This window comes from Psammomys obesus, unplaced genomic scaffold (genome assembly GCF_907164565.1).
Source record: "Psammomys obesus unplaced genomic scaffold, mPsaObe1.curated_primary_1811, whole genome shotgun sequence".
Classification (NCBI taxonomy): domain Eukaryota; kingdom Metazoa; phylum Chordata; class Mammalia; order Rodentia; family Muridae; genus Psammomys; species Psammomys obesus.
This window is the reverse complement of record NW_026596039.1, coordinates 14844041-14871127: the sequence shown is the minus strand read 5'-3', so window position 1 is coordinate 14871127 and position 27087 is coordinate 14844041. Positions and strand designations below refer to the sequence as shown.

The 27087-nt window shown below is 37.1% G+C and overlaps 1 protein-coding gene and 1 non-coding gene across 2 annotated transcripts in view; one reads left to right on the top strand and one right to left on the bottom strand.

Moving 5' to 3' along the window:
- Ddx10 (DEAD-box helicase 10) overlaps positions 1-27087 on the top strand; it is a 162360-nt gene that overhangs the window by 74006 nt on the left and 61267 nt on the right. Inside the window, exons 14-15 of the mRNA XM_055622403.1 lie at positions 15037-15156; positions 17914-18075. Of these exons, the coding sequence (XP_055478378.1) occupies positions 15037-15156; positions 17914-18075 (282 nt within the window). The remainder of the gene's footprint in view (positions 1-15036; positions 15157-17913; positions 18076-27087) is intronic.
- Positions 23164-23269, bottom strand: LOC129687846 (U6 spliceosomal RNA). The gene has a single exon (XR_008721817.1). It is a non-coding gene; the product is annotated as a U6 spliceosomal RNA (small nuclear RNA).

Genomic DNA, 27087 nt, shown 5'->3' with positions numbered 1-27087 from the left:
TAGACAACAAAGCATTGTTCCCAGCAATAACCATCAAATTTGAGATTTTCTTGTGAACTCAATATAAAGAGATCTGTGCCCTCTCAGGATCTACTCCAAAGCTTACTTTAATTTCCTATTTACTTTGTTTTTCTAATAAATCATATATTTTTATTTTTTATTTTTTCTTGCCAGCAACCTCTTTCCAGTCTATTAGACTGAATTCAATATTGCAAGGTTTCTGATACCTTTGTTACTCAGGGCCTGTCTTTCACTGGATAGATAATATTTGTTAGAAGCAGCCTTCAAGAATCTTTGTTTTAATCATTGCTGTTTTCACATCTTAAAGGCACATATTATATAGGTCTCATTTTGAAAAATATTTATCTATTTATTATGTATACAGTATTCTGCTTGCATGTGTGCCTGCATGCCAGAAGAATATACCAGATATCATTATAGATGGTATGAGTCACCATGTGGTTGCTGGGAATTGAACTCAGGACCTTTGGAAGACCAGCTAGTGCTCTTAACCTCTGAGCCATCTCTCCAGCCCCTTTGTAGGTCTTCTTGAGCTCATGTGTTTGTGTGACTTACACCATAAGTCTTCCTTTATCATCATTCCCTGATTTTTTTATTTAATTTTTTATTTTTATTAATTGCAGTTTATTCACTTTGTATCCCAGCTGTAGCCACCTCCCTCCTCCCCTCCCAATCCCATCTTCCCTCCCACTTCTCCACCTCTGCCCCTACCCCAGTCCACTGATAGGGAAGGTCTTCCTCTCCTTCCTTCTGATCCTAGTCTATCAAGTCTATCAGGAGTGGCTGCATTGTCTTCCTCTGTGGCCTGGTAAGGCTGCTCCCCCACCAGGGGGAGGTGATCAAAAGCAGGCCAATCAGTTCATATCAGAGACAGTCCCTGTTCCCATTACTATGGAACCCACATGGACACTGAACTGTCATGGGCTACATCTGTGCAGGGGTTCTAAGTTATCCCCATGAATGGTCCTTGGTTGGCGTATCAGTTTCAGAAGAGATCCCTGTGCCCAGAGTTTTTAGATTTGTTGCTCTCCTTGTGGAGCTCCTATCCTCTCCAGGTCTTACTATTTCCCACTTCTTTCATAAGAGTCCCTGCACTGTGCCCAACGTTTGGCTATGAGTCTCAGCATCTGCCTCGATACCCTGCAGGGTAGAGCCTTTCAGAGGCCTTTGTGGTAGGCTCCTGTGCTGTTCCCTGTTTTCTCCCTCTTCTGATGTCCATCCTCTTTGCCTTTCTGAATGGGGATTGAGCGTCTTAGTCAGAGTCCTCCCTCTTGATTAGTTTCTTTAGGTGTACAAATTTTAGTGTGTTTACCTTATATTATATTATGTGTCTAGTATCCACTTATGAGTGAGTATATACCTGTGTGTCTTTCTGCTTCTGGGATACATCACTCAGGATGATCTTTTCCAGTTTCCACCATTTGCCTGCAAATTTTATGATTTTCTTGTTTTTTATTGCTGAGTAATATTCCATTGTGTAGATGTACCACAGTTTCTGTATCCATTCTGATTTTTGAGACAGGGTTTCTTACTGAACTTGTTGCTCACTGATTCTGGTAAACTGGCTTTTACCAGCTTCCCCAGGAATCCTCCTGTCTGTACTTCTGCAGCGCTGGATTACAGACCCACAGTAGCTTAAAGACATCTTTTATGTAGTCTTTGACAAGTTTATACGTGTGTACAATGCATCTTGATAATTATCTAGCACCAAGAATCCCTGCAGACTCCCCAGTACTCCCTTCCCATCTTAATGTCCTCTACTTTTTTCTTTCTTCACACCCATTGAGTCCACTTAGTGGTGCCTTATTGGAACGCTGTTATCTTGGTCTTATGTGGCTTACCATAGCTGCAATGGATTCATGAGTGTAGTAGCCAAGTCTTATCTTTAAAAGACAGTATTTCACAGCACCCCTACTGTCCTCTATCATTTTTTTTTTTTTTTGGTCCCCTAATTCTGATCCTTGGGACGGTGGGGGTGGTATAAAAGTTTCATTTAGGGCTATGACTTAACATTCACTTATTCTTAGCACCTTGACCAGATGATACTGTTTTAACTGCTGCTCACTGTAGAGAGAAGTTTCTCTGGCGAGGATCGAGTGCAGCACTAATTGGTGGGTATAAACGAGTGCTTATGACCTCTTAAGACCAACCCTTTTCCCTCCTTGGACATGCGTCCTGAGGATCTGAGCTAAGATTCTCAGGATTTTACTGATTGAACCATCTCCCTAGCTTTCTCATTAAAAAGAAAATTATGAGCAAATTTCATATTATGTTTGGCAGAAAACAACTTTAAATCATAAAAAGTAGTCTTTAGTAAGGTAAGGAAATCTGGGCAATAGAACAGATGCTCAAGTGTGGAAATAAATGTTCTTGTTCATTGCCTCTGAGCTGGTTCCCTTCCCCAGCTTGTGAAGGTTATGTGAAATCTTATTCCTCTGACTTTGGGTCTTATATCTTAATCCTTTTTAGAACATGACACTCCTGGTGGGTTTTTTTTTGAAGATGGCTTGTGGTGTTTCAATTTTGTGCTTGGTTTTAAGTTTTAGGACTAAAATAAAAATGGACCATAAATACCTGTCCATTATAGTTAACTTGGTAAACTTTAATGGAGGCTATTACATAATCATATTAGTCCAAATATATCAGAGAAATTAAAAGCGAACTCCAGAACAGTTAACAGATATATATTAGTTTCATACTGTGTGTAAAAACACACACACACACACACACACACACAAAAACCTATCACAAACTTAGCAGCATTAAATAACATGTTTAGAGCCTGTTAAATGTCTCAGCAGGTGAAAGCCTGATGACCCACAAGGTGGAAGGAGAAAACTGGCTCCCATAGGTTGTCCTCTGAAATCTATATATGCATCGTGATAAATGGCGCACGTGTGTGTGTGTGTGTGTGTGTGTGTGTGTGTGTGTGTGTGTGTAGGCTCCTGTGTTCTCATTCTCTCTCTCCTCTCTGTCATGCATGCAGGCGTGTCACATACACACAGTCTTCTCATCCTTTCTCTCCCATTCACATGCATGCAGGCATGTTACACCCCCTCATTCTCTTTCTCTCTCTCATGCACACACAATAAATAGAAATAAATAAAATAATTAAAAAATCAAAAAAACAGCATATTTGTCATTTCATGTTTCCTGTGAGTGAGATATTTGAGTGTGGTTAAACTGGGTCCTCTATTCATGATCTTTTGACAAAGTTGCAATAAAGCATTAGTTAGTTTCGGTTTTTATTTTAGGTTTGATTGGCATAGAATGCAGGTAGGGAAGCGAGGGTGGGGATGCTCTTTGGCACTTGTGTAACTGAGTATTTTACTAGTTGCTGGCTGCTCGCTGCTGGCTACATGCTCTGGACTGAATGTCCATATGAGGATATAGCAAGAAAGCTTCACTGTCTGCAAAAATGTTGAGGGCCTTCACAAGGACTTGAATTGCTCATAACCTTGGTCACAATTCTTAGGATTTTGGTTGTGAGCCTAATCTTTAACAGTTGAGATATTTCTCCATTTTGCTTTCATATTTCTTACTCTAGAGTTGTAGAAAGTAACTTCCTGTTGTTTTAACAGTCCAATATGTACTAATCTTTTTTGTTGCTGCAAGATACTACCTTTAGCTGCTAAAGACTATATATGGGTTACTCAGGTATGGCTGTTGACATTTAGTTTTTAGGGGATTTGGTAGCTCGCATATGATTGAAAAAGTAAAGCTGTATGTTACATAATACATCTACAGAAGCAATACACAATCTAGTTATATAAGTGACATCTTGTAATTATTGGCATACTGCATTGATGAGAATAAAGTTATAGGCCCTGCTCCCAGAGAAAGTAAGGATATTCTACCCATGCATTAATATAAAGGCAAGATCATTGGGCTGTTACCTTTGAGCCTTTTGCCATACATAAGATCTAAGTAAATGTAGAGTGATTAAAGTGGTGTATTTCATTGCTTACAAGTTGATTTCCTGTCAGGACCAAGTTGTACAGTGTGTTGGAAGCATGGCTTCTGTTTTGGCTAGACTTCACATCAGCTAAAGAGGAGGTGTCTTGGCACTGTACCTGTCCTTTTACAAAACATGTGCTCTGTGGAAGCCAGTTCCAACTTCTCCCCAGATTGGATTCATTAAATTTTTCACCAAACTATTATGTTGTAGTTGCTTTTGCTGAATGGAGCAAGCCGTATAGAAACATCAAAGATACATTTCTATTTTTAGCAGAAGTTTCATTTAAAGTATAGTATAGGAAGAAGATTGTTTTCAATGTTACTTGTTCTTAACAGTGCTATATATTTAGATTTTACAATAACATTAGTTTTGTTTTGTAGAATTGTTTGTGAAGACAATGAGTTTTCTTTCCGTGAAATATTTAAAAAAAAAAGAATTAAAAAAAAAGAAATATTTTCATTTCTTTGGTTTCCACGTATTTAATACTTGTCTCCAAGTTAAAAAATAACTAGGCTTTATTTTAGTTGCACTATTGACTTGTGCTCATATGGAAAGATCTTTATCTTTGTTGCTAATGTTCTCTTACCATAGAAATTATTATTTTATCCTGGTGTTTCTTAAGTGTAAGCATAGTTACTGCATTCCTGTTTTTCTTTTAAGAAAGTGACTGTATATTTTGCATTAATGGTCCATAACCAGGCTGCACATTAATTTTCCTATGGCTGTTGCCTATAAACTTTGCCTAATTCACTAGACACTATTTGTGGAATGGGCAAGAAAATCAATAACTAAGACTTTAAGACAAATCTAGTTATTTTCTAGAGTTTGTTAAATCATTAGTCACTGCTACCTTTGAAATAAGCTTAATTTTTGCCATGGTGTACTAGCAAACTCTACTGTAATTGGTATCACTTACATTTAATAAATTAGCTATGTTTATATTCAATTCACTATTGTTTTTGAATATTTTTTTAATAGAGTTGTATATCTCAGAGTTGCACTTGAAGGAGAATATTAGTATTTCATATTTTTTGGTGAAATAATTGACTTGTAAACTCATTACCTGCATTGATTTATAAAGACAAATATGTTAGTAAAAAAGTACAAATCACAATGATTATTTGGTTGTCTTAGATATTACTCTGTTGTTTATGCTCTTCAAAATCTATTCATTAAGTGCATTATAGCATATGTCAGAAGATAAAAATGGCAGTATCTAAAATTGTAACAGAAAGTAGTTATGAAGAAGTTTTATAAATTTTTCAGAAAAGTGGCTTAGAATACATGATATATGTTTTTGTAAATAGCCAACCAACAAAACCCTTTTTATTTTTTGTGATACTAACTTAAGGGTGCATATTTCTCACCATTTAAGAAAAATGAAGCAAGTTGAGTTTTACTTTTTCATTAGTTGTATTTTAATTTTAGCAAATTGCATTCTTTTAACACACCGATGCACATACTGATTGGCTAAATCTCATTTAGGTTTACTATATAATTATATTGTCATGTGTTTGTATAATCTCAAGGGTTACTTTCTACTCATTTATATGTAATATCAAAATTAAATTATCCTTGAAAGTGTGTGTGTGTGTTGCTGTCTTCATCCATCATGTTTTCCTTATTCTGTTGCTGTAATCAATCACTTTAAGCTAAAGAAACTTGGGGGAAGAAAGAGTTTATTTGGCTTAAACTTCTAGTTCATAGTCTATCATCAACAGATGTCAGGGTAGGAATCATGGAGGAATGATGCTTACTGGATCACGCTCTCTGGCTAACTCACAGGCTCATGATTAGCCAGCTTTCTTTTACAAACTGGGGCGGTTAGGGATTGTGTTATTCTTCTGTATCAATTGAGACAGTTCATAATGCTGTTAGGCTGTATCAAGTTGACCATTAACGTTGACTAGAAATGTGAGTGTATGTACACGTATGTAATGTCCATGTGTGTGTGTGTGCGTGCATACAAGTGCGTGCCATACTCAAGTGTGGATTACTAGGAAAACGTGAAGGAGTTGGCGCTCTCCTTTCATCATGTTGGTCCTAGGGATTTGGGCTCAGGTTACCAGGTTTGGTGGCGAGTACCTTTGCTGTTGAGCCACCTGGCAGGCCCTCCGCTGGTCTTTGAGACAGGACCTCTGACTGAACCTGGAGTTCTCTCATTCTATAGACTGGCTGGCTAAGAAGCCCACAGGCACCCCCCGCCCCACCTCGCCAGGAATCTCTCATTCTATAGACTGGCTGGCTAAGAAGCCCACAGGCACGCATCCCCCCACCTCCCCAGGAAGTCTGCGGTTGTCTGGCACTCAGGAGAGACAATGTGAGACGGTGGCCTTTTCTTTTTAATGAAATACGACCTCATCTGCTGTTTGATTTTTACTGTTGAGATGGGTACTAAAAATTAAGCTAACTCCACAAGGAGAGCAACAGAACAAGATAATTTGAACACAGGGAACTTCCCAGAGACCCATACTCCAACCAAGGACTATTCGTGGAGATGACCTGGAACCCCTGCACAGGTGTAGCCCATGGCAGTTCAGTGTCCAAGTGGGTTACATAGTAATGGGAAGAGGGACTGCCTCTGACATAATCTGATTGGCCTGCTCGTTGATCACTTCCCCCTGAGGGGGGAGCAGCCTTATCAGGCCACAGTAGAGGACAATGCAGCCACTTTTGATGAGAACTGATAGACTAAGATCAGAAAGAAGAGGAGAACCTCCCCTATCAGTGGACTTGGGGAGTGGCATGCATGCAGAAAGGGGAGGGAGGGTGGGATCGAGAGGGGCGGAGGGAGGGGCTTATGGGGGGATACAAAATGAATAAAGTGTAATTAATAAAAAAATTAAAAAATATATTGAAAAAAAAGATGGCAAAAAAATCATTCCAAAGCATTTATATTGTATATTATGTTTGCTCATAAGAATTTTTCAGCAATATGCTAAACCTGGAATGGAAATCAGTTTGATTCCCTGAAAATAAAGTCATGTTTCCGTTAAAAAAAAAAAAAAAAAAAAAAATTAAGCTAAGGCTCTATGTACTTGGAACAATCACCAACACAGATAGGACTAAATCTCTAGCCCTGAATTTTTATGAAGTTTAAAATTTGTTAAAAATGTCTGTATGTTTTATGTGTATAGTATATAAATGCATATGCATAAGTTACCTGAATAACATACTGAAGTTAAAGGACCACCTTAAGGGCCGAGTGTCATCCCATACTGTCTTTTAAGCAGGTCGCTAGTTGTTGTATGTACCTCAGGCTTCTAGGGAGCCTCCTGTCTTGTAGGTGCACTGGGATTATGCTTCATGTTACTACGTTAGAATTTTAGGTGGGTTCTGGGGAGCTCACCTTGGCTCCTCATACTTCACGGCAAGTGCTTTATCAGCTGAGGTACCTCCCTAGCCTTGTTCTCTAATTTTTAATTTTACTTTTAATATAAAGACTATCTGCAGGTTAGAATTTTGTGTCATATTCTGGTGAAACCCAACTCCTCAGCATGTGTTTTAAGGCCTTAGGTAATCCAGAACCTTCTCGTGTGCATGATTTGGTTTATCACATCTTACCTGTGATCATTCTAAAGTGTGTGTGTGTGTGTGTGTGTGTGTGTGTGTGTGTGTGTGTAACAAACTCATGAATCTGAATCTCCAGCTAAACTTAGTCTTTCCTGTCTTTTAAATATGAGCTCATTGAAGCCCAGAATAACAAAGACAATTGCTTATGGACCAAATACCCTCAAAACTAAGGCATGACAAAACGAATTCCTTTGAAAGTTAATTTTACATATTTGTTACAGTAATAATAAGCTAATGAAAAACTATAGTAGAGAAGGTCTGTTGAATATATGACTTGACTTTTTAAAAGTTTATGTTTTATTCCTCATTTCAAAAGGAATTTAAAATAGCTTTAAAATATATTTAATATTTCCTATTAGAAAAATGCCAGAACATCTACAATGGAGATAGAACAGAAATGACTGGCAGGAGATATAAAATGCAGGTTACACAGTTTTATATCATTCTTAAATATGGATCAGGATTTGACTCCTCACGTCTTGAATACCAGAATGAAAAGAGGAAACCTTGTTGGTAAGAGGTCATCATAGATTTGGAATTAATGAGCCAAATTATGAGTTTCATAATATAATTTGAGGACTCTCAGTATATTACTAGAGAGTTAATTTCATTTTAATAGAATTTTTATCAATTTATCTTGTTTATTTGATTAAACTTGAACATCTTCAAAATTAGTTTCAGATAAGTTTTTCATTAGGAATATTGTTATTTAATAATCCTGCTTATTAAAGACTCAGCCAAATCTGTCAAACTACTAAGTGGCTTAAATAGTTGAAGTATTTGGAAAGGAGATAGTCTAGACAAGTTGTCAAGGGTTCCTTTATGTTCTAGCATTCCCTTTTTGGACTTAGTACTTTTAGTATTATATCTCAAATATTATATAGAGAAGATATTTGGGATATGGACATCAATTATTTTTCACCCTATACCTGCTTAAGACACTTCTAGTTTTTTACTATTGGCTTAGTTGATTTTCTTGAACTTCAGTCAACAATTTGGGGCCTGTTGGGAAGGAATGTTCTGTGGTGTGTGTGGGGCGATACAGCGGTGTCACAACAGCATTAATCACGGAGCTGCTCTTCCCCCTTGTCTCTCCTTTTCCTGTGATTTTGCTGTTCAGTTGTCTCTCTCTCATCACTGTAACTGTTTGAAGTCTGCAGAGCTGTCCTTCCTGTTTGTTTTGTTCTTAGGTGTTGTGTCTTGGCCTGGACTGTGCTTGAAACTTGTCAAGGCTCCTGTCCCTTACAAGTTTATTTCACCTCTGTTTTTAACTACTGTTGTCCTTTTCTTGAGTGAAAGAAGATTAGACTTGTCTTTAATTTTGCTACTGTATATATACATCTTTTAAAGGCAGTAGCAGATCTTGAAAAATCATTTATTTTGGGATTTTAGTCAGTGTCATTTGCCTGTTTTGTTTATGGATGGCACATATTGTCCCCCATCCCCATTTTCTTAAAAAAATTAGTTTTCCACTGATGTAATACTCTAATTTTGTCAAGAAAAATAGAAATATATGTCCTGGCCAACTTTTGTTTTGATGAATTCTCTATTAAATTGTTCAAATAGATAAACTAGATATCTCTGAAGGAAGATGGTATGCATCAGTGTTTATGATGGTGAATAAATCTTCCTTTAAGCAATATATTTCTGGAATTTACTTTTCTTCAGTAGAATAGTGGACTGAAGAAAGGAACATAAACTTGAAAGTTTGATTGCATAAATTTGGTATCTGCTGCACTTTTGTCAGTTCTAGGAGGATTTTAAAAGTTGTGGGAAATAACAGAAACCTAATATTTTGAGGAAAGTTAGAAATAATATCAATATAGTCTATAAAGCAAAAAATGTATAAGGTTCTTTTTCTCTTAAGTTTCTTCTAGCTGCCTGCCTTCAAATATGAAAAAGTTTATTAGAAGTGGCAAGTTTAAAAATTGTATTCCTAAATCAAAATATCACTGGTTTCCTAATTTTATCTGCTAGTAAAGCATTTTGAGATTTTTATTACCTTATTGCCCCCCACTTCCTTAGAGTTATAGTGAGATATCCGATACTTGTATTTTAACAGAAAGGCAGAATACTAAACATCCTAAAAAACTGTTCTGGAAAACATCCAGGTCCAGTGTGTGGGAACCAGCTGCAAAGTGCTACAAGAAAGAACCGATTCAGGATTGTAGAGAGAACAATCAAATGAGGATTTGGGCTAGAAGTGATTCATGAGTGGTAGCAAGAATGCTGGGTCTCCCTGACTTAGGTTAGACGGAAGGGGTCACATAATGTTCAGGAAAAAAGTGACTATCCAACTGAAATATGGCTTGGTTATGTGAAGCTAATGTCAGAGATGTGCGGTATTTACCTGGCACTCTTAGTACCTGGGTTTAGTCAGACAGCTCCAAATACCACTCTGATGCTTAACTATATTTAGTATACTGGTCATGACAGTTATGCTGGTCATGACTCAGGATGGATACAGTTAGACTAAACTTGTCCCTGCAACAATTTAAGTGAGTCAAAGAAAATATCTTAGTAAGGAGGAATTTTAATTATAGGGCTATGTTTCAGAATGAAAAGATAAACAGGACCATTTAAGAGTATAAGAAGAGTATGGTGAATTTAGTTATCATGACACACATAGGTCATAACAATAGGACATGAGATGAAAACAGAATTATCTCTGGAGAACAGAAATTGGGATTTTAACTAACCTAATTGTGAGCACTGAAAGGTAAGGAAGGTCGAAGGAATTTGAATGAAAGTTTGGTGTTGAAATGTGTTTGAAAAATGTAGGAAACAGAAAAGGAAAATAGAAACTGTACTGATAATGTATCGGAAGTTTTTTTTTTTTTTATTGAAACATTCATGTTAAGATAATAGAAATACATACTTCAGAATGTATTAGGTTAGGCAATGCCACCCTTGTGCAGGTGGTCCTAGGGTGTCTGAAAAAGCAATCTGAGTAAGCAAGTCAGTAAGTAGCAGTCCCTTGTAATCTCTGCTTCAGTTCTTGCTCTGTGTTTTTGCTTTGAGCTCCTGCCTTGGCCCCCCCCCCCCCCCCAGTTTGTTTTTGTTTTTGTTTTGGTCAGTGTTTTATCACATCAATAGAAAACAAATTAGGATCCCTACTAAAATTAGCATTAAAAAAATAACACTGGGACTGGAGAGATAGCTCAGTGGGTAAAGTGCTTGGTCTGCAACCACAAAGTCTTGATTTTGAGGTCCCAGAATCCACATAAAAGCCATATGTGCAGTAGGGGGAGGATCACAGTGTAGGATAGAAGGGGAGATAGGCAGATCCTGAGGGATCTCTGGCTGTGCTTTTAGCCAGAGAGGCGAGCTCCAAGTTCAAGGAGAGATCCTGCCTCATAAATATAAGGTGGAGAGTGATAGACGATAGTATAAGTCAGCCTCTGCCCTCCATGTGTGGACTTGTTGACAAGCTCATCCCAACCCTACAAATGTACGTGTATGTGCAGATATATAGACTGACTCTCGTGAACCATTTTTCAAAAATGCCACAGGGGGTTTAACAGTGTAACAGGAAAGTGCTGGTAATGTACATGTCTAGTGTTTTCCTATGAGTGGCTTTCTGTTTTTGTGAAAGGAAGTGATTCATCTTGCATATTTATTTGAACACTTAGTATTCTTGTGATTTAATTGCTCATATTCAGTAGTTGCTTAATATCACCTGTGAGAACAGTTAGACTCTCAGAGGCCCAAAGACCACCAATCTTGCACTACTGGACCACTGGTATATGCTCTGGTTTACTAGGAGGTGTTTTAGGTCATTGGGTCATGGCATTGACCGTCCTTTTCATGTTTGTAGCTTTTTGCCCTTATTATGGTGTTTGTCTTGTCCAAAGCATTGAGGCCATGAAAATGTTTTCTAAAACTGTATATAAGTTGATTGTCTCATTTGTTTGATATATCCAAAAAACTACCTGACGTAGATGTCTTGTGTTGTATAGTTAGCTGTACACTTTTGAGTAGCTGAGGACGTCAGAGGCAAGTCAGTAGCTAATCTAGCCATATTGACACTTTTGTTGCTTTTTTCCGTGGTTTTCTTAAATATTTCATCTTAAAAAGGGAACCTTTTTTTTGAGGAGAGCAAGCTGGAACAAGAATTGTCCCTTTTAGAAAATGAACCATTCCATGGCAAAACCACAAATACCTCCACATCCCCCACCCCCACCACGGTGAGGTTAGTGGACTCATGAGCCAGATCTGTGTCCCTGGAGTGTACTGTTTCTCTTACTAACTTTTAATCCAGTTGGTCAGTTCTTGGTATTAGGAATATATGCTCTGACCTGTTTTTTTCTGTTTGTAGGGACTGGACTCTTGTATTTTATTAAGACTATTTTTGAATATTCAGAGAAGTTGCAACAACTGTATTATTGGCTGCAAATATACCACTACCAAAATTTATAATTAGCCACTTACAATATTCCCTTATCATTATCATCTAGTGAACACATATCTGAGTACATTGCCAATGTCATTGCATTTTCTCATATTTTTCAGATTGCATGGTGTTAGCTGGAGTTCAGTATTTGTTGACAATACCCTTTGATGAATAAATTTTTATGTAATGCAAAGGAAATGACACATCCAAATTATCAACATCTGATAGGTTTGCTCAAACATATCCTTGCGTAGCTCAAACTTCTATCAAGGTAGTAGAAATTACCATTACCTTGGGAAGTTTGCTCACACTACTTCCTAATAAATTAGTTTACTAGTTTATGGCTGTATGTTTATACTGTAATGATTATATCAGCGGATCTGTCTGATTCCTTTTATCATAACACAAAGTTTGATGGCAGAAAATCAGGCAATCCAGAATCTTCAACAGTTTATGTCACCAAGCTGGGTGGCAGTGGTGTGCACCTTTAATCCCAGCACTAGGAGGCAAAGGCTCGCGGATATCTATGAGTTCAAGGCCAGCCTGGTCTACCAAGTGAGTTCCATGATATCCCAGGCTGTTACACAGAGAAAACCTGTCTTAGAAAAACAAAAACAAAACAAACAGCAACAAAAAAGAGTTTATTTCACCATAAAACTGCAAAGACCTACTAGAATTTAATAATGAAGTTACAAACCCTAGAGCTAGTTGGAGGAGGTCTCTGACAAAGCTTTGTGAGGAAATTGCATGGGAATTCCGAATGGGCTGAAGGAAGGAGGGCTTAGTTACATTTACCATCTTATTTAGATGAGCAAGTTGCCTGCTGTGCTAGTCCTTTCATCACGGTTTTCTTTCATCTGATGGCTCTCTGAAGATAAGGAAATGAAGATGGCAGCATTTACAGAGGAAGATACATATGTATCTGAGAGAACAGTAGTAGAGAGGAGATCTGGAGGAGTGGGCATAGCTAGCCTTCATGCCACCAGCTGGACACATCCACAAAGCCATAGGAAGGGCTGAAGATTAGTTGTTTGTCCCAAGGAAAAAATAATTTGAAAAGTATTTTTACATAGAAATCTTGTGAGTTAGACTGTAGTATATTAATGTTAATATCTATTTGATAAGGAGATCTTTTCATAAACCTAATATGAATTAAATATGTTAGTACTAACTATAAATTGGCTTTTTGCCAGAGAAGTAACAATTAAATGCTGTAGATTACCCAAATCAAGAATGAGAAATACAAAAGAAGTTATAAGCAATACAGATATAACAACATCAGTGTCACTACAGCTTATTTATACTTAAAACTTTATCATGTGCAACATCTAGTTTACATAGTTGTTATAGTTTCTGTTGCTGTGATAAACACCGTGTCCAAAAGTGACGCGGGGAGGAGAGGGCTTATTTGCAGTCAGGGCGGACACTCAAGGCAGACATCGAGAAGCAGGAGTGGCTGCAGGGGCCACGGAGGAACACTGCTTACCGGTTTGCTCATGTTTTTCTCTCATCCAGTTGCCCATCCTGCTTTCTCACAGCACTCAGGACCACAGCCCATGGGTGGCATCAGCCACATTGAGGTTGGTCCCCCCACATGAATCGTGAATCAACAAACTATACCATAGGCTTGCCTACAGGCCAGTCTTTCTCAGTTGAAAGACACTCTTCTCAAATGATTGCAGCGTGTGTCAAGCTGACATAAAACTATCCAGGATAATAACAAACATGAAAATTCTCTAACCTATATTAATAACATGTCATAAACTGTCTTAATAAGTTAGTTGTTTTTAATTTCGTGCATTTAATTTAATTCCTCTTTTTTGTCTTTGGTGAGTGGTTCACTGTAGTACAGAATTAAAAGCTAGGAATCCCACAGTCTAGTACACCATGGAGTAAGCCTGTATTCACATGATATGAACGTACCATGCAGCATGTTTTACGTTTACTTATCGCTCAGTCTTTTCACACAGCCTGTCGGATGGTGTGAGGTGCTCTTAGTATTCTCAATTTATAGAGCATAGTTAATCTCCAGTTCAAAATTATAGTTTTCCACTAATTTTCTTGACTACTATGCCAAAGTCTTTCAAAAATTAATTTTCTTCTTTTAAACTGTGAATGTGTGTGTCTGTGAGTAGGCATATGAAAGGTTGCACTGGTATCCTTGGAAGTTAGAGGCTTCCGTTCCCCACCGGAGCACAAGTCTGCGCAGTTGTGAACCTCCTAACACGAAACTGAACTCTGGTCCTGTAGAAGAGTAATATTCACTCTCAACTGCTGAGCAATCTCTGCAGCCCAGTACCAAAAACTTCTTCTCAGTCTGTCTATCCGCGTAATAGACGCGGCACTGTTTAGTCAAGTACTGCCAATTGCTGCTGCTGGCCCTAGTGAGTGGAGAGCTACCCGGCATATCAAAACCAACCACCATTCCATGACGGTCATCACGGGAGCCATAATCTTCTTCCTTTCCTCAGCGGTCACTCGGTTGCTCACTTAGAAGTGAACAGGAGGTTTGAAATTTTAGTATTATGCTGTGGTGGCCTTAGGGTGTTGGTTTTCTTCCAGCAGCGCACTCTGTTAAGCACCGTTAATTCCTTTTGTCTTTGGACTTAATTCAATTGTCCCAGCATTCATATAGTAAATTCCTATAGTTGGCAGAAGACTATTAAGTTTCAAATACTGTATTACTCATTTTACTTTAAGTTTACATTTTCGTAATCTAGAAATTTAAGTTCATAGTTGGTAATTCAATAATAATAGTTTTTGTTTTACCTGGGAAACAGCTTTGCTTTATGAATGTTTATTACTTTATCCATTGTTTCTGGTGTAGCAGCATTTTAAATAGTGCAGTTTTAGCAACAGAACAAAGGAAAGATTTTTCTTAATGCCTGTCATAGTCATGTTTAAAGCCCTTTTAACCTCCAGGGAACTCTTAGTTAAACTCTCACATAGTTCAGTTTCTGGACAGTATTTTAGGTGCTTGTAATTACCAATGAGAATAGAAAGTCTAGTCATTTTTGAAAAGTTTTTTTTTTGTTGTTGTTGTTATATTGCAACCACTTTTCTAATTATTATTATTTTTCACTTTACATAGATAAAAGAACCTTCTAAGTCAAGTGCCAAGAAAAAATTAACCAAAGTTGCAGAAGCAAAAAAAGTAATGAAGAGAAATTTTAAAGTGAATAAGAAAATAACATTTACTGATGAAGGGGAGGTAAGATCCTGTAAATATGTTGTTTCTGAAGTACATCTCAGGGATTATAGAGCTTGGTTTTTCTGATGACTAGGCCATTCATTATTTAAAAAAAAAGTCTCTTAAGTCTCTACAGCACACTTGTGGCTTCTATTTCCTATTCTATAGGCTTTATCAGCTGTCTGGCTATGGACAAGGATTTCTTATGCAATCAACTGAAGTCATTTTTGGTGATACCTGCAGTGAAATGATGTTAAATTCCATCCTTTATAGAAAAGATTTTCTCATCAATATTCATCAGTGTGTTCCCTGGGAACAAGCATAAGACTAACACAGATACTTGCCAGAGCATCTTTAGCATGACTCTGAGGATGCCGATTTGCACTTCCTCAGTTGTATACTGTGTCTGCCTGTTTACTGCTGGGCAGGTTCATAGAGGGGATTCTCTGTCTTTTAAGTAATGTCAGATTTAGGTGATTCCTTTTCATTTTGCCTTTATCTGGGCCTGATGGAAATTCACATTTCCATCTTATTTCTCAGAAGAGGTCATTATTTTAAGAATTAACTGTTTTGTTTTTAAATGTCCAACCGAAGCTAGGACATAAGTAAATTATTCAAAGAATGAAAATTCGCTCCTGGTAAATCAAGGTCTTTACAGTTTTCACCTCATGCCCTCATCCTCACCAGCCTACAACTTCTCTTACCATCCTAGAGTCTACACCATACAGCACCGTTATAATGTCACTGCGCTCACCCTTCCTCACTCAGGTTTTATAGAAATTGTTATATAACCTTATATTTTTATTTGAAGCTTATAATTTTCTTTTGAATTTCTCCACAAAGAGAGGTATTTTGTTTACTTTTAATTCCTAATATAGTGCACACAGTACCCAACATGTATTAAACCCTCAGAATAATGTTTTGAATGCGTAATCTGTTATTCCAGTAAATGAGCTTTTCATAGTGATTAAAAAAAAATCATAGTTAGGTGCAGTAGCACATGCCTGTAATCCCAGCACTCAGGGAAGCAGAGGCAGAAGGATCTCTGTGAGTTCAAGGCCAGCCTGGTCTACAAAGCGAGTCCAGGACAGCCAAGGCTACACAGAGAAACCCTGTCTCAAAAACAAACAAACAAACAAAACCCCATGCATTTCATCATCATTGCTATGTTGCTGAACTAGTCTATATCCAAAGGGGTTATACTTCTTTGTCATTTTGATGTTAAAGAACTTGTTGTTATTTGTGGGTATAGGGATGAGCTGAAAAAAGAAAACAGCAAAAAACACAGGGTGATTCAGAGTTGCTAGAAGTGGAAGATGAAGTCAATATAAGTGTAAAAATATAATCATTATAAAATTATTATAGAGAAGTGAGCTAGTGAAGAGCGATGTCTAGTGCCCTGTGAAAGGAGTGCTCTTACCCTAATGAGCTTCGTGTGCCACAGAGCTCAGCTGCACAGATTACAGTAATTAGCTCCAAGATGCTCATCAATCTCTTGGCTGTATAACACGGTGTGTGATTGTGGCTAAGAGGAGCCCTTGTGGCTGTGCATGATACGGAGAGTTCTGAGCCTCTCAAAGATGGGCTGCTTTTTCTCTAACCCAAAAGGTGTGCTGTGTTAATTTCTCTCTGTGAAGTAAGTTGGATGAGAAGTTTGAATAATTGATGTTATCTGTTCATCCCCATGGATCCCTTTTACAGTGTTTGCAGCTTAGTGATTACTAGTTTGTTACGTCCTCTTGCCAACACCATTGACTGCCAAAAGAATAAGATTGTGGGAATCTCACTTTGTAGACTGGCTTTGGTAGCAACAATGTATAAATACCTGTGAGATGTTCATCTCAAGATTTCTGTTTGCAGGAAGATTAATTAACATGCTTTTAAGTCAGAGGTACAGATTTTACATGCTCTGGGGACCAGTTATTAAGCATGAGAACTGTTTCGCTCTAAATTGTTTAGAGCTTATACTTTTATAGTGTGAGACAATGGAAATTACTAAGTTGCCTCTTCTTACATCTGTAAGGGACACAGATGTCCAGAGAATAATAAATTTATTTAGCATGACACACTAAAGTAGTAAAATAGCCAGAACACTCAGCCAGGTTTCTTTTGGATTCATCTTCTTGTCACGTTGTTCCCATCCATAATTTATTCATGTGAAATGAGGAGCAGTCTGTGAAACTCAAACTGATTTTCTTTTTTATGATTAGTTTTTTCACTCTGTGCAATACTAGTCGATATGTGACTCATTGACTAGTTTTAATTATCACATACTGTTACAGGCTATGAGGAAGAATGAGCAAGCTATATAGATAGATACCCAAGAGTATATTAGATCTAGTAAAAGAAACATGAATGTAAGGCAGTACATTTTGATGAGCTATGTTAAAGGGGTATACAAGGTGCCCGAGGGTGCCTGTGTGATACATTGTCACCCAGGTTTCTGCTCTGCACAGATGACTTTGAGCTTAGTTGCATGGAGAACAGAACATTAACAAGTTTCGGACATTCTGTTATGTAATCACCTGACCAAATAATTTATGACCTAGTCTTTAATTATGTTTTCAGAGTATAACGGCTGTATTACCTTGGCTGTGAGGGTCTTTTCTATGGCATCTTACTGTAACTAGGAAGTTTATGAGAAAGTTTAAGAAATGATACATTGTAAAGTAGAAGGTGGGGGGGGATAAGCCCTGTTTGAAAGGAGTCCACAAAAGCAAATGGTTTCTGTAGACATTCCCTTCATCCTGCCCTCAGCTTGTCCTTTCCTATCTTTAGTTGGTTCAGCAGTGGCCACAGATTCAGAAATGTGCTGCAAAAGATGTGGAGGAAGAAGATGACACTGGTGGTATCAACTTAGACAAAGCAAAGGAAAGGCTTCAGGAAGAGGACAAATTTGACAAAGAAGAATATAGGAAGAAAATTAAGGCAAAGCATCGGGTAAGCGTTCTCTATTGAATTACAATTATGGTCCTAATATGTCTAACTACTCATTAGAAGTGCACTGATAACATTACTTTGATCACTGTTTTCAGTGACACCTCCTGATTAGGCACTGTGTTTGTTCCTTTTATTCTTCTTCTGGAGACTGTGTAATACTGACTTGCCACTGAAATCTGCTTTTTGTTAAGTGACTCAAATACTATTACTGTGTCTTAAAGTTATAGTTTATGTGCCAGTTAGTAATTTCCATGTCAGTCATGGGCCACATAGTTGAGAGGTTATTTAAGGCTATATGTTGTATCGTCATGTAATCCTCTTGGTTGTAAATGTGCTGTATGATCTCTGACAACAAGGAAATCGCCAACACCTGCCTGTGTGTGAAACCCTCATTTGGAGATAATTGGTGTTTCACTTGTAATTGTAGAAATACAGAAATATTCCATGTACTCATTTCTAGAATTTTTGTCATCACCAGAATGTTTTATAGGTGAAGTGATACAGTGTATAGCCTTTTGGGCTTATCCTTTCTTATTCAGCATTATTTCCTGGAAATTCACCAAATCAGTGTATAGCAAGACATTTTCCTAAAACAAAACAAACAAACAAACAAACCCCCCCCCCAAAAAAAACTTTAAAAGATTTATATTTATTTTATGTGTGTATTTGCTTTAATGTATGTATGTCTATCACATGTGTGAGTAGTTCCCAAAGAAGCCAGAAGGGGACATCAGATATCTTGGAGCTAAGTTACAGATGGTTGTGAGCTGCTATGGATGCTGGGGACCAAATTTGGGTTCCCTGAAAGAGTAGCAAGTGCTCTTAGCCATGAAACCATCGCTATTCCTCTTTTTTGCCTTTTAAAATACTGAGTAGATTGTTGTCTTGATGGACTAAGGATTATTTCACTACTCACTTATTGAAGGATATTAGTGTTTCCTGAATATTTTTCCATATTGATTGCTTGCTGATATCTTGTAAGAAAGAATATTTTGATAACCTAAGGCCCTGCTCATCTTAAACCTCAGCTTTCTGTTATCTTCTGGGGGGACGTTTGTATTATTGTCCTGCCATATTATGTAATTTTCCCAAAGTGAGTATTAACCACTATATTAATGAGTCAGTTGATCACACAAAGCATATTTACATTTAAAAATAACTTTCTCCATCATGCTTCTAAACTAGTGAGTGACTTCAAAATGTTACAATATAATATTTGAGAATCCATGCTTATTACTAAATTCTATTTAAAAAAAAACCTTTTATACTTTTGGATGGAAATATTATTCACATAACCTTGAAAATGATTTTTGTAGATTTTTCACTTCTTTTCTTAACCTTGTAACTATTTAATGGATGAGATTATATTTTTCTTTTATAAGAGAGATCAGGAGTTAACCATTCTTTAAAGATTTGATGCAACTTTATAATATTATTTGATAGAACCAAAGAAAAAAGTCTATATTGAAGATGGCTTCAGCAACGGAAATCAATGTTGCCAAAAGCATGTAGCGATGTGGAGAACAGGTTGAATTGTAAGGGTGAGGATGGATATTTTTGTTATTGTGAGAAACAAGTATTTCTTGTATGGCTTCCTGTAGTACAGTCTGTAAATTGAAATTTGATGTTAACGATGTGTCAAAGTGTTTACAAATACGGAGAGTATCAACAACTTGTTTTCTGTAGTTTAGTTTACACTCTGCCAGGATTAAATTGAGTATAAAAATTTTGTGCTTTATTATTTAAAAATTACAATCACCTGTAAAAGAAATGTGAAGACTTTACGTAAAACAAGATTACGCCTTGCTTTTTCTTTTCTCTCATGTGTGGAAACCGTCTATAGAACATCATTACCAGAACTTTTAGAAAATGATTTTTAAGTGGGCTATTTATCCAGGTATTCACATTATAGAATGTGAAGGTACAATACTGAAAATACAAGATCCTCAGCCCTCAGGAAAATTGTTTAAATCATAGTTAGCTGTGAACATGCTTGCGCTGAACAAAATGTCTTTTTTGGTTATATTTTGAATGAGTGATATATCCACATGGTCTTGAAATCAAGATGATGAAAATGACCGAATATCCTGGCTCAACCAAACCCATCTCTTTTTCTGTCCTGGTAGCCGTCCACCTTAACTGTTTATCTGGTTGAGCCAGGGTCTCTCCAGTTCCTCAGGTGGGCCTATAGCTTGCTGTGTAGCCCCAACTTCTCACCTTCTGGTTTAGCTCTTGAGTACTCTTACTACCTCACACCACCATGCCAGGTCACTTTTAACTTTTAATGCACTATTTTTATGCAAATAGTAGTCAGTCAAATATGTATTTTAATACTTTTATTTATCTATGTATTGTTTAAACCTGGTCTCATTCTTTAGCTCAAGCTGACTTAAAATTTTCTCTGTAGATAGGTGTTGCCTGGAACTTGTGTTGACCCCTGCTTCTCTCTTTAGTGCTAAATTTACAAACCTGTGCTGCCATACCTGTCTAGAAGAATGTGGGTTTATTTTCTTCTTGCATGACAAGTAGTCTGCTGTCTCTGTATATGAAGTATTCCACAGGTTCCTCACTGTCTTTTGAGCCGTTTTGGGTGATTTTCTTTGCACTGTTGAAATATAGCATGCATTTTATAGATGGATTGGATAGAGCAGTTCTGACTTGACAAAGTTGAATGTAATGTCCTGTAACAACCAGGACGTTACATCCTACTCTAGAAGCTGGTACCTGTGTAAAAACAACAGAATTGCATGTAACAGTTCTGTTCTGTAGAAGGTGCCCCATGACATCCTTTCCAGACAGAATCCTGACAGTTGCTCTGCTACTACCTCAGCAAAACATAATCTCAGTGGTCATTTTCTAAAGCTGACTATAAACACTACCTGGAACACGACTGGTTTGTTGGCAGGATTTTCAATGATAAAATCATGTTTTAAGATGGAAAAAGTGCATTTTGAGTACTTTGGATTTAATGTTTAATGCGATAGGTGCCTAAGATATTATATAGATTGCTCTCAATATTGTGGAGTATATTTCTGCCCAGAAAACACAGAAAGAGTTCTTAAATGGAATGCTTTAGTGTTTGCCTGATAAGAGTACTTGGCAGGCAATAAACAGAAGATGCGTTGTCCTGAAAATGTGCTGTTTGGTCTAATTGGAACCTAACCTTAGTCACCAAGTTTGGCTTTAATTTCCTTACCTGGAAATTAAATTAATTTCTGATGATTAATATGATTTTCTAGATTTTTAAATTTAGTTGAGATTCTATGTTGGTTAATAGATTTTTGATTTGCCAATTTTTATTCCTGCCAAATCAGGTTACTTGCTACTTAATGTTTACTTCCTTCATGTTCTCTTATTTTCTAAGAGTCACTCAAGTCTTACTGTGCAAATTGTTTCCTCTAAGCCTGAACACATTATTTTGTTTTACTTGAACACATTGTTGATTTTGAGATACTATTTAAAAATAACTTTGTACAGTACTTTTTTAAATGATTTATTTTTATTTTATGTGCATCAATGTTTTGCCTGTGTGAGGATGTCAGATCTTGAGTTACAGGCAGCTGTGAGCTGCCATGTGGGTGCTGGGAATTGGACCTGGTCTTCTGGTAGAGCAGTCAGTGCTCTTAACTCCTGAGCCATCTCTCCAACCTTCTCAGTGCATTTCTATAATGACATTTTTCTGCTAGCATAAGGGTTTGTTTTCTTTTGAACATGTGCCATTGTGTCTCTATTGAGGCTGTCACTGAACATGTTAGTTCTGTGAGAAGAATTTTATATCCCACTATAATTTTGAAAATATTAACTTTAAGGCCTGTAACTAAAGCTTATTTCCAGAAGATAGAAAAAGGTGGAGAAACTTTGATGCAAAATATGAAATTGGATCTGAAAAATGTCATCTTCTAGGCAGGGCACATTATTACAGTAATGAACTCACAGTTCTTTGGTATAAGCCTGCAGGGGACTGGCCGTTGGTTGTGGTAGAGCTCATAGGATCTATCTTTACTGCTGAACTGTTGACAGATTCTGAGAGAGAAGGGGTCATTGTCTTCAGTTGTGTACCCAGTAGTGAGCATAATACACTCAAATAGATATTTCTAAACCCAGGACCACACAGATGGCCCTGGTTAAACTCAGTGGGTCACATATGAAACAAAAAGTCATATATATGAAAAAGTGATTTTTAGAGAAGTTACTAATGTGTGGGAAGGAGATAAGAGAAGGTGGATGTGAGAGTAATCAATATGAGTTATACACCCGTATGAAACTGTCAACAGAAGTAATTAAAAAGTAGGAAAATGCACAGTAAGATTCAAAGTATGAAGAACATTTTGTGAAAGTTATAAATAACTGATAATATTTAATTGTACTTGCATTGATTACTCACTAGCTTTGTACGAAAGGAAGTTCAGATACACACAAACCTTATGATTGTCTTTCCTATTTGGCATCAGCTCTGAACAGTCAAACTATTTTCATAGAAAACATGAGTGAAGTTATGTATGTATGGGTGGGGATAATGCTAGCTAGATGGTCAGCTAGTAAAGTTAGTGCTTAGAGTAAATCAAGAATTTTTGTTAATATTCTCTTTCACTTTCTCTTGCTTATTTTTATTCTTATATATATGTTATATATATTATATAATATGTAAATATATAACATAATAATATTGTGTTAAGTAAATATATATTCTTATATATATGAAACACAAGAATGTTTTTAAAATTTATTTTTATGTGTATTTGGTGTTTGACCTACATATATGTCTGTGTGAGGCAACTGGATCTACTAAAATTTGAGTTTCAGACCAGGCAGTTGTGAGCTGCCATGTGGGTGCTGGGAATTGAACCAGGGTCCTCTGGAAGAGCAGCCAGTGCTATTAACCACTGAGCCACCTCTCCAGCCCCTAAACATAAGAATGTTAAATACCAAAAACTGAGTAAAACTTGAAAACCACCATGAACATGAGATACAACTGAATAAAATTTATGTGGGAGGAAGAAACACCCAAGAATCTGGTCACATGCTTCTCCATTTGGCTTATTTGTAAATAAATGTCATTTATGGGTTTCATAAATTTTAGATTTTTTTTTAAATATGGAATGCTTCATGAATTCGCGTGTCATCCTTGTGCAGGGGCCATGCTAATCTTCTCTGTATTGTCCCATTTTAGTATATGTGCTGCTGAAGGGAACACTAGTTTTAGAGTTTTTAAACAGATGTTTAAAATATGGTGGAATGGTAATTTCATGTTAAAAGATAATTATTTAAGTGAGTTTAGTCTTAATGATTCAGTTTGTCAGTAGTATTTCCTAACAAGAACATTTGCTCAACTATGTTCACAGCAGCTTTATTCATAAAAACCAGACTCTGGGAACAACCCAGATGTCCCTCAACTGAGGAGTGGATACAGAAATAGTGGTACATTTACACAATGGAATACTACTCAATTAAAAACAGGAAATCATGAAATTTGCAGGCAAATGATGGGAGCTAGAAAAGATCATTCTGAGTGCGGTAACCCAGAAGCAGAAAGACACACATGGTATATACTCACTTATAAGTGGATATTAGACATATAATATAGGATAAACATACTAAAAACTAGAGTCTGAAAGAAGCTAAACAACAAGGAAAACCCTAGGCAAGAGGCTTAATCCTCATTTAGAAGGACAAATGTGGTAGACACTGGAAGTAGAAGACAGGGAACAGGACAGAAGCCTTTCACAGGGGGCCTTTGAAAAACTACCCAGCAGAGCGTATCAGAGCAGATGCTGAGACTCATAACAAGGCAGATTTTTAAGTCATAAAGTTATTACTCTATCTTTGACTTAAGCTTTTGTCTTCCGACACCTGGAAGCTATAAAATTTCTTCTGTGACAGGATTATTCATCCTTTTCTTAAAAGCCTTGTAAAACTGAGATACAAAGTTCTTTCCTTTAAATTTTTTGAAATTCAAGTCTCATTGTATTTTAATTTGTATTTTAAAATTTAGAACGACACAAGTGCTTTATCTGTATGTATGTCTGTGGACCATGTGCAGAGCTGATCGGGTCCAGAAGTGTTTGTTGGATCCTTTGGAACTCAGTTACAGATGCTTGTGAGCCACCATGTTGGTGCTGAGAACTGAACTGAGGTCCTTAGGAAGATCAGCCATTGCCCTTAACAACTGAACTATCTCTTCAGCCCCCAAATGTATTTTAATGTGAATAATTTTACTATTTAGAGGTACAGAATGATGTTTTGCCATATGTATGTACTGTAGACTGATAAAATTTGGCTAACATATTGATAGTATCAAATTATTATTTCTTTATGTTACGAACATTTAGGATCCTTGGTAATACTTTGAATATATAGAATATTTTTTAATATAGTCACCATATATACAAAAATCCCTAGAATTATTGTGGCTGAAATTTTATGCCCTTTGACAAGAAAACCCCCTTACTCCACAGTTAATCATCATTCTCTTTTATATTTTTGTGAGTTTAGCTTTTTGGATTTAACATCAGTGATGCTATTTGTTTTTCTATGCCTGCCTTATCCACTTACCATAATATTTGTAGATTTATCATGTTGTCACAAATGACAGAATATCCTGCTTTTTGAAGGCTGAATAGTATTCTACTCTTTACACACATTAGAAATTTATTTGTTTATTTCTGTCACTCTGTATGAGCATTAAGATGTTAACTTTTTATTGTGTGTAAGAGGAACATAGTATGATAGTGTTGGTGGGAAGAGACAGAGCTGTCTGTGCAGAGATGCTTAACTAACCCTGTCCTCTGGTGCATTCTCTAACTGGGTTAGGTTATTTGATTTTTTTTTTTTTTTAATGAGTTTGCACTGAAATTTTAAGCACTATTTTATTTCTGTGACTTGGCACCTGTGGTGATAGGCTTTTTACTTTTTATTTATTTATTTATTTATTTTATTAATTACACTTCACTCATTCTGTATCCCCCCATAAGCCCCTCCCTCCTCCCCTCCCAGTCCCACCCTCCCCCCCCTTTCTGCATGCATGCCCCTCCCCAAATCCACTGATAGGGGAGGTCCTCCTCTCCTTCTCTCTGATCTTAGTCCATCAGTTCTCATCAGAAGTGGCTGCATTGTCAGGGTTCTATGTTATCTCCACGGATAGTCCTTGGTTGGAATATGAGTCTCTGGGAAGTTCCCTGTGTTCAAATTATCTTGTTCTGTTGCTCTCCTTGTGGAGTTCCCGTCCCCTCCAGCTCTTACTATTTCCTACTTCTTACATAAAATTCCATTCACTCTGCCCATCAGTTGGCCATCAGGCTCAGCATCTGCTTTGACAGTCTATACTGCAGAGGCTTTCAGAGGCCCTCTGTGGCAGGTTCCAAGGTTGTTTCCTGTTTTCTTCTGGCTTTCAGAGGCCCTCTGTAGCAGGTTCCTAGGTTGTTTACTTTTCTTTATAGAACAACTTGAAATGTTCATTAGAAATAAAGAAACAGCAAAAGTTAAGTTCTGCATAAGAAAGCAGCAGTAAATGAGTGAATTGTAAAGTCAGCTTTATTCTGGCACAAAGACACAGGTTAAAGCTGTTTACTGGAGTGGGCTGAACATTTGCTTGTGCTATGCTGCCATTTAAGCTCTGCAAAATTATTTGTGTTTTGCTTGATATCTGTTGTCACAGCTGATGATGTAGAAAAAGGGCCTCAGAGAAGGCTGTCATTATCTTGGAGTTCTCTTTGAAAGCTTTATTCATGTTAAAGAGGACAATCATGTCAAGAAATGGGTCTGGACTACTTGAGAAAGTGGTGCATCCCAGCTTTATTTCAACTTAGTGGTAAACAGCAGAAAAACAGGGAAGAATTAAGGGGACATTTCAGAAAATCTTATTTGTTGTTGATGCAGAACTAATTTAATAGAAAATCTCACTGACTTGATTTTAAACCTTGTGTGATCGATCAAGAAATAGGGAGGCTGAAATAAGCCATCTTAGAAAGAGTAGTAACAAGACTATTAACAGTAGCAAGTAGCAATTACTTAACTGGACCCTGTATTAAATGCTTTCTCTACTCTGCTATTGCATGCTCACAATTAGCTTCTGAAACAAGCAGGCTAGCCTCCTTCTAGAACATAAGACTAAGACTTAGAAGTGTCAATTGATGTGTACAAGTTCCCACATCTTAACAAATAGAGCCTTTACTAAGGTCACTAGTGTGTATGTTTTGAAATGTTTAGCTCAGACCATGAAACATTGTCTTACACAGCAGGGCAGTTCTGAAGTAGTACATAAAAATGTAGAAGGAGATAGTAGAAGTGGACACTGGGCTTTGAAGAAGTGATGGTGATAAATAATGGAAGCTATATTTCCAAAGAGATGTAATGAGTCTTAAATAATTCAAAGACAGAATAAACATTGTAGTTAGCCCCAGAGCAATACATTTTCCTGGATGATCATTCCATAACAGTGTAGGTACTAGTACGAAAATCTAGCTTTCAGTGGATGTTGCCCCTTAAAAGTCTACACAGTATTAAAGACGGCAAGCCTACTGTCGTAAGAGATTTTACGAAGGTTAAAAATTCCATCATAAGGGCAAGGGACTACTAAGCATTTGTTTGCTTCAAAAGACATTCTGAGTGAGGGTTATTTACATGAGAAAAGTCCTCTTTTAGTTCATCAGTTGTGTGATAAGTCTTTGATTTTTTTTAATCTTCTGTTTTTATTTGTCATCTTAGAGATAAAAATTATAGCTGGTATGTGGTATTTGATTGCTGGATAGGTGGTTAGCATGGAGAGTAGTTGGAGACTGGTGTTGAAGAGCAAAGAGTAGAGACTGGTACTGTTGGAAATGAGACTGACAGGATTGGATCATAGACCGCAGTGGTTACAGGATGGGTCACCTGTTTCTGTTTTGTCCATTGCTCTATACCCCAAACCCACCATAAGGCCTGGGGCATGGCAGCACAGTGAAGATTTAAGCCATTAACTATGAAATGAGTGCTTTCGTGCATTCTTTTACATTATTCTAGACTTGTGTGTGTGTG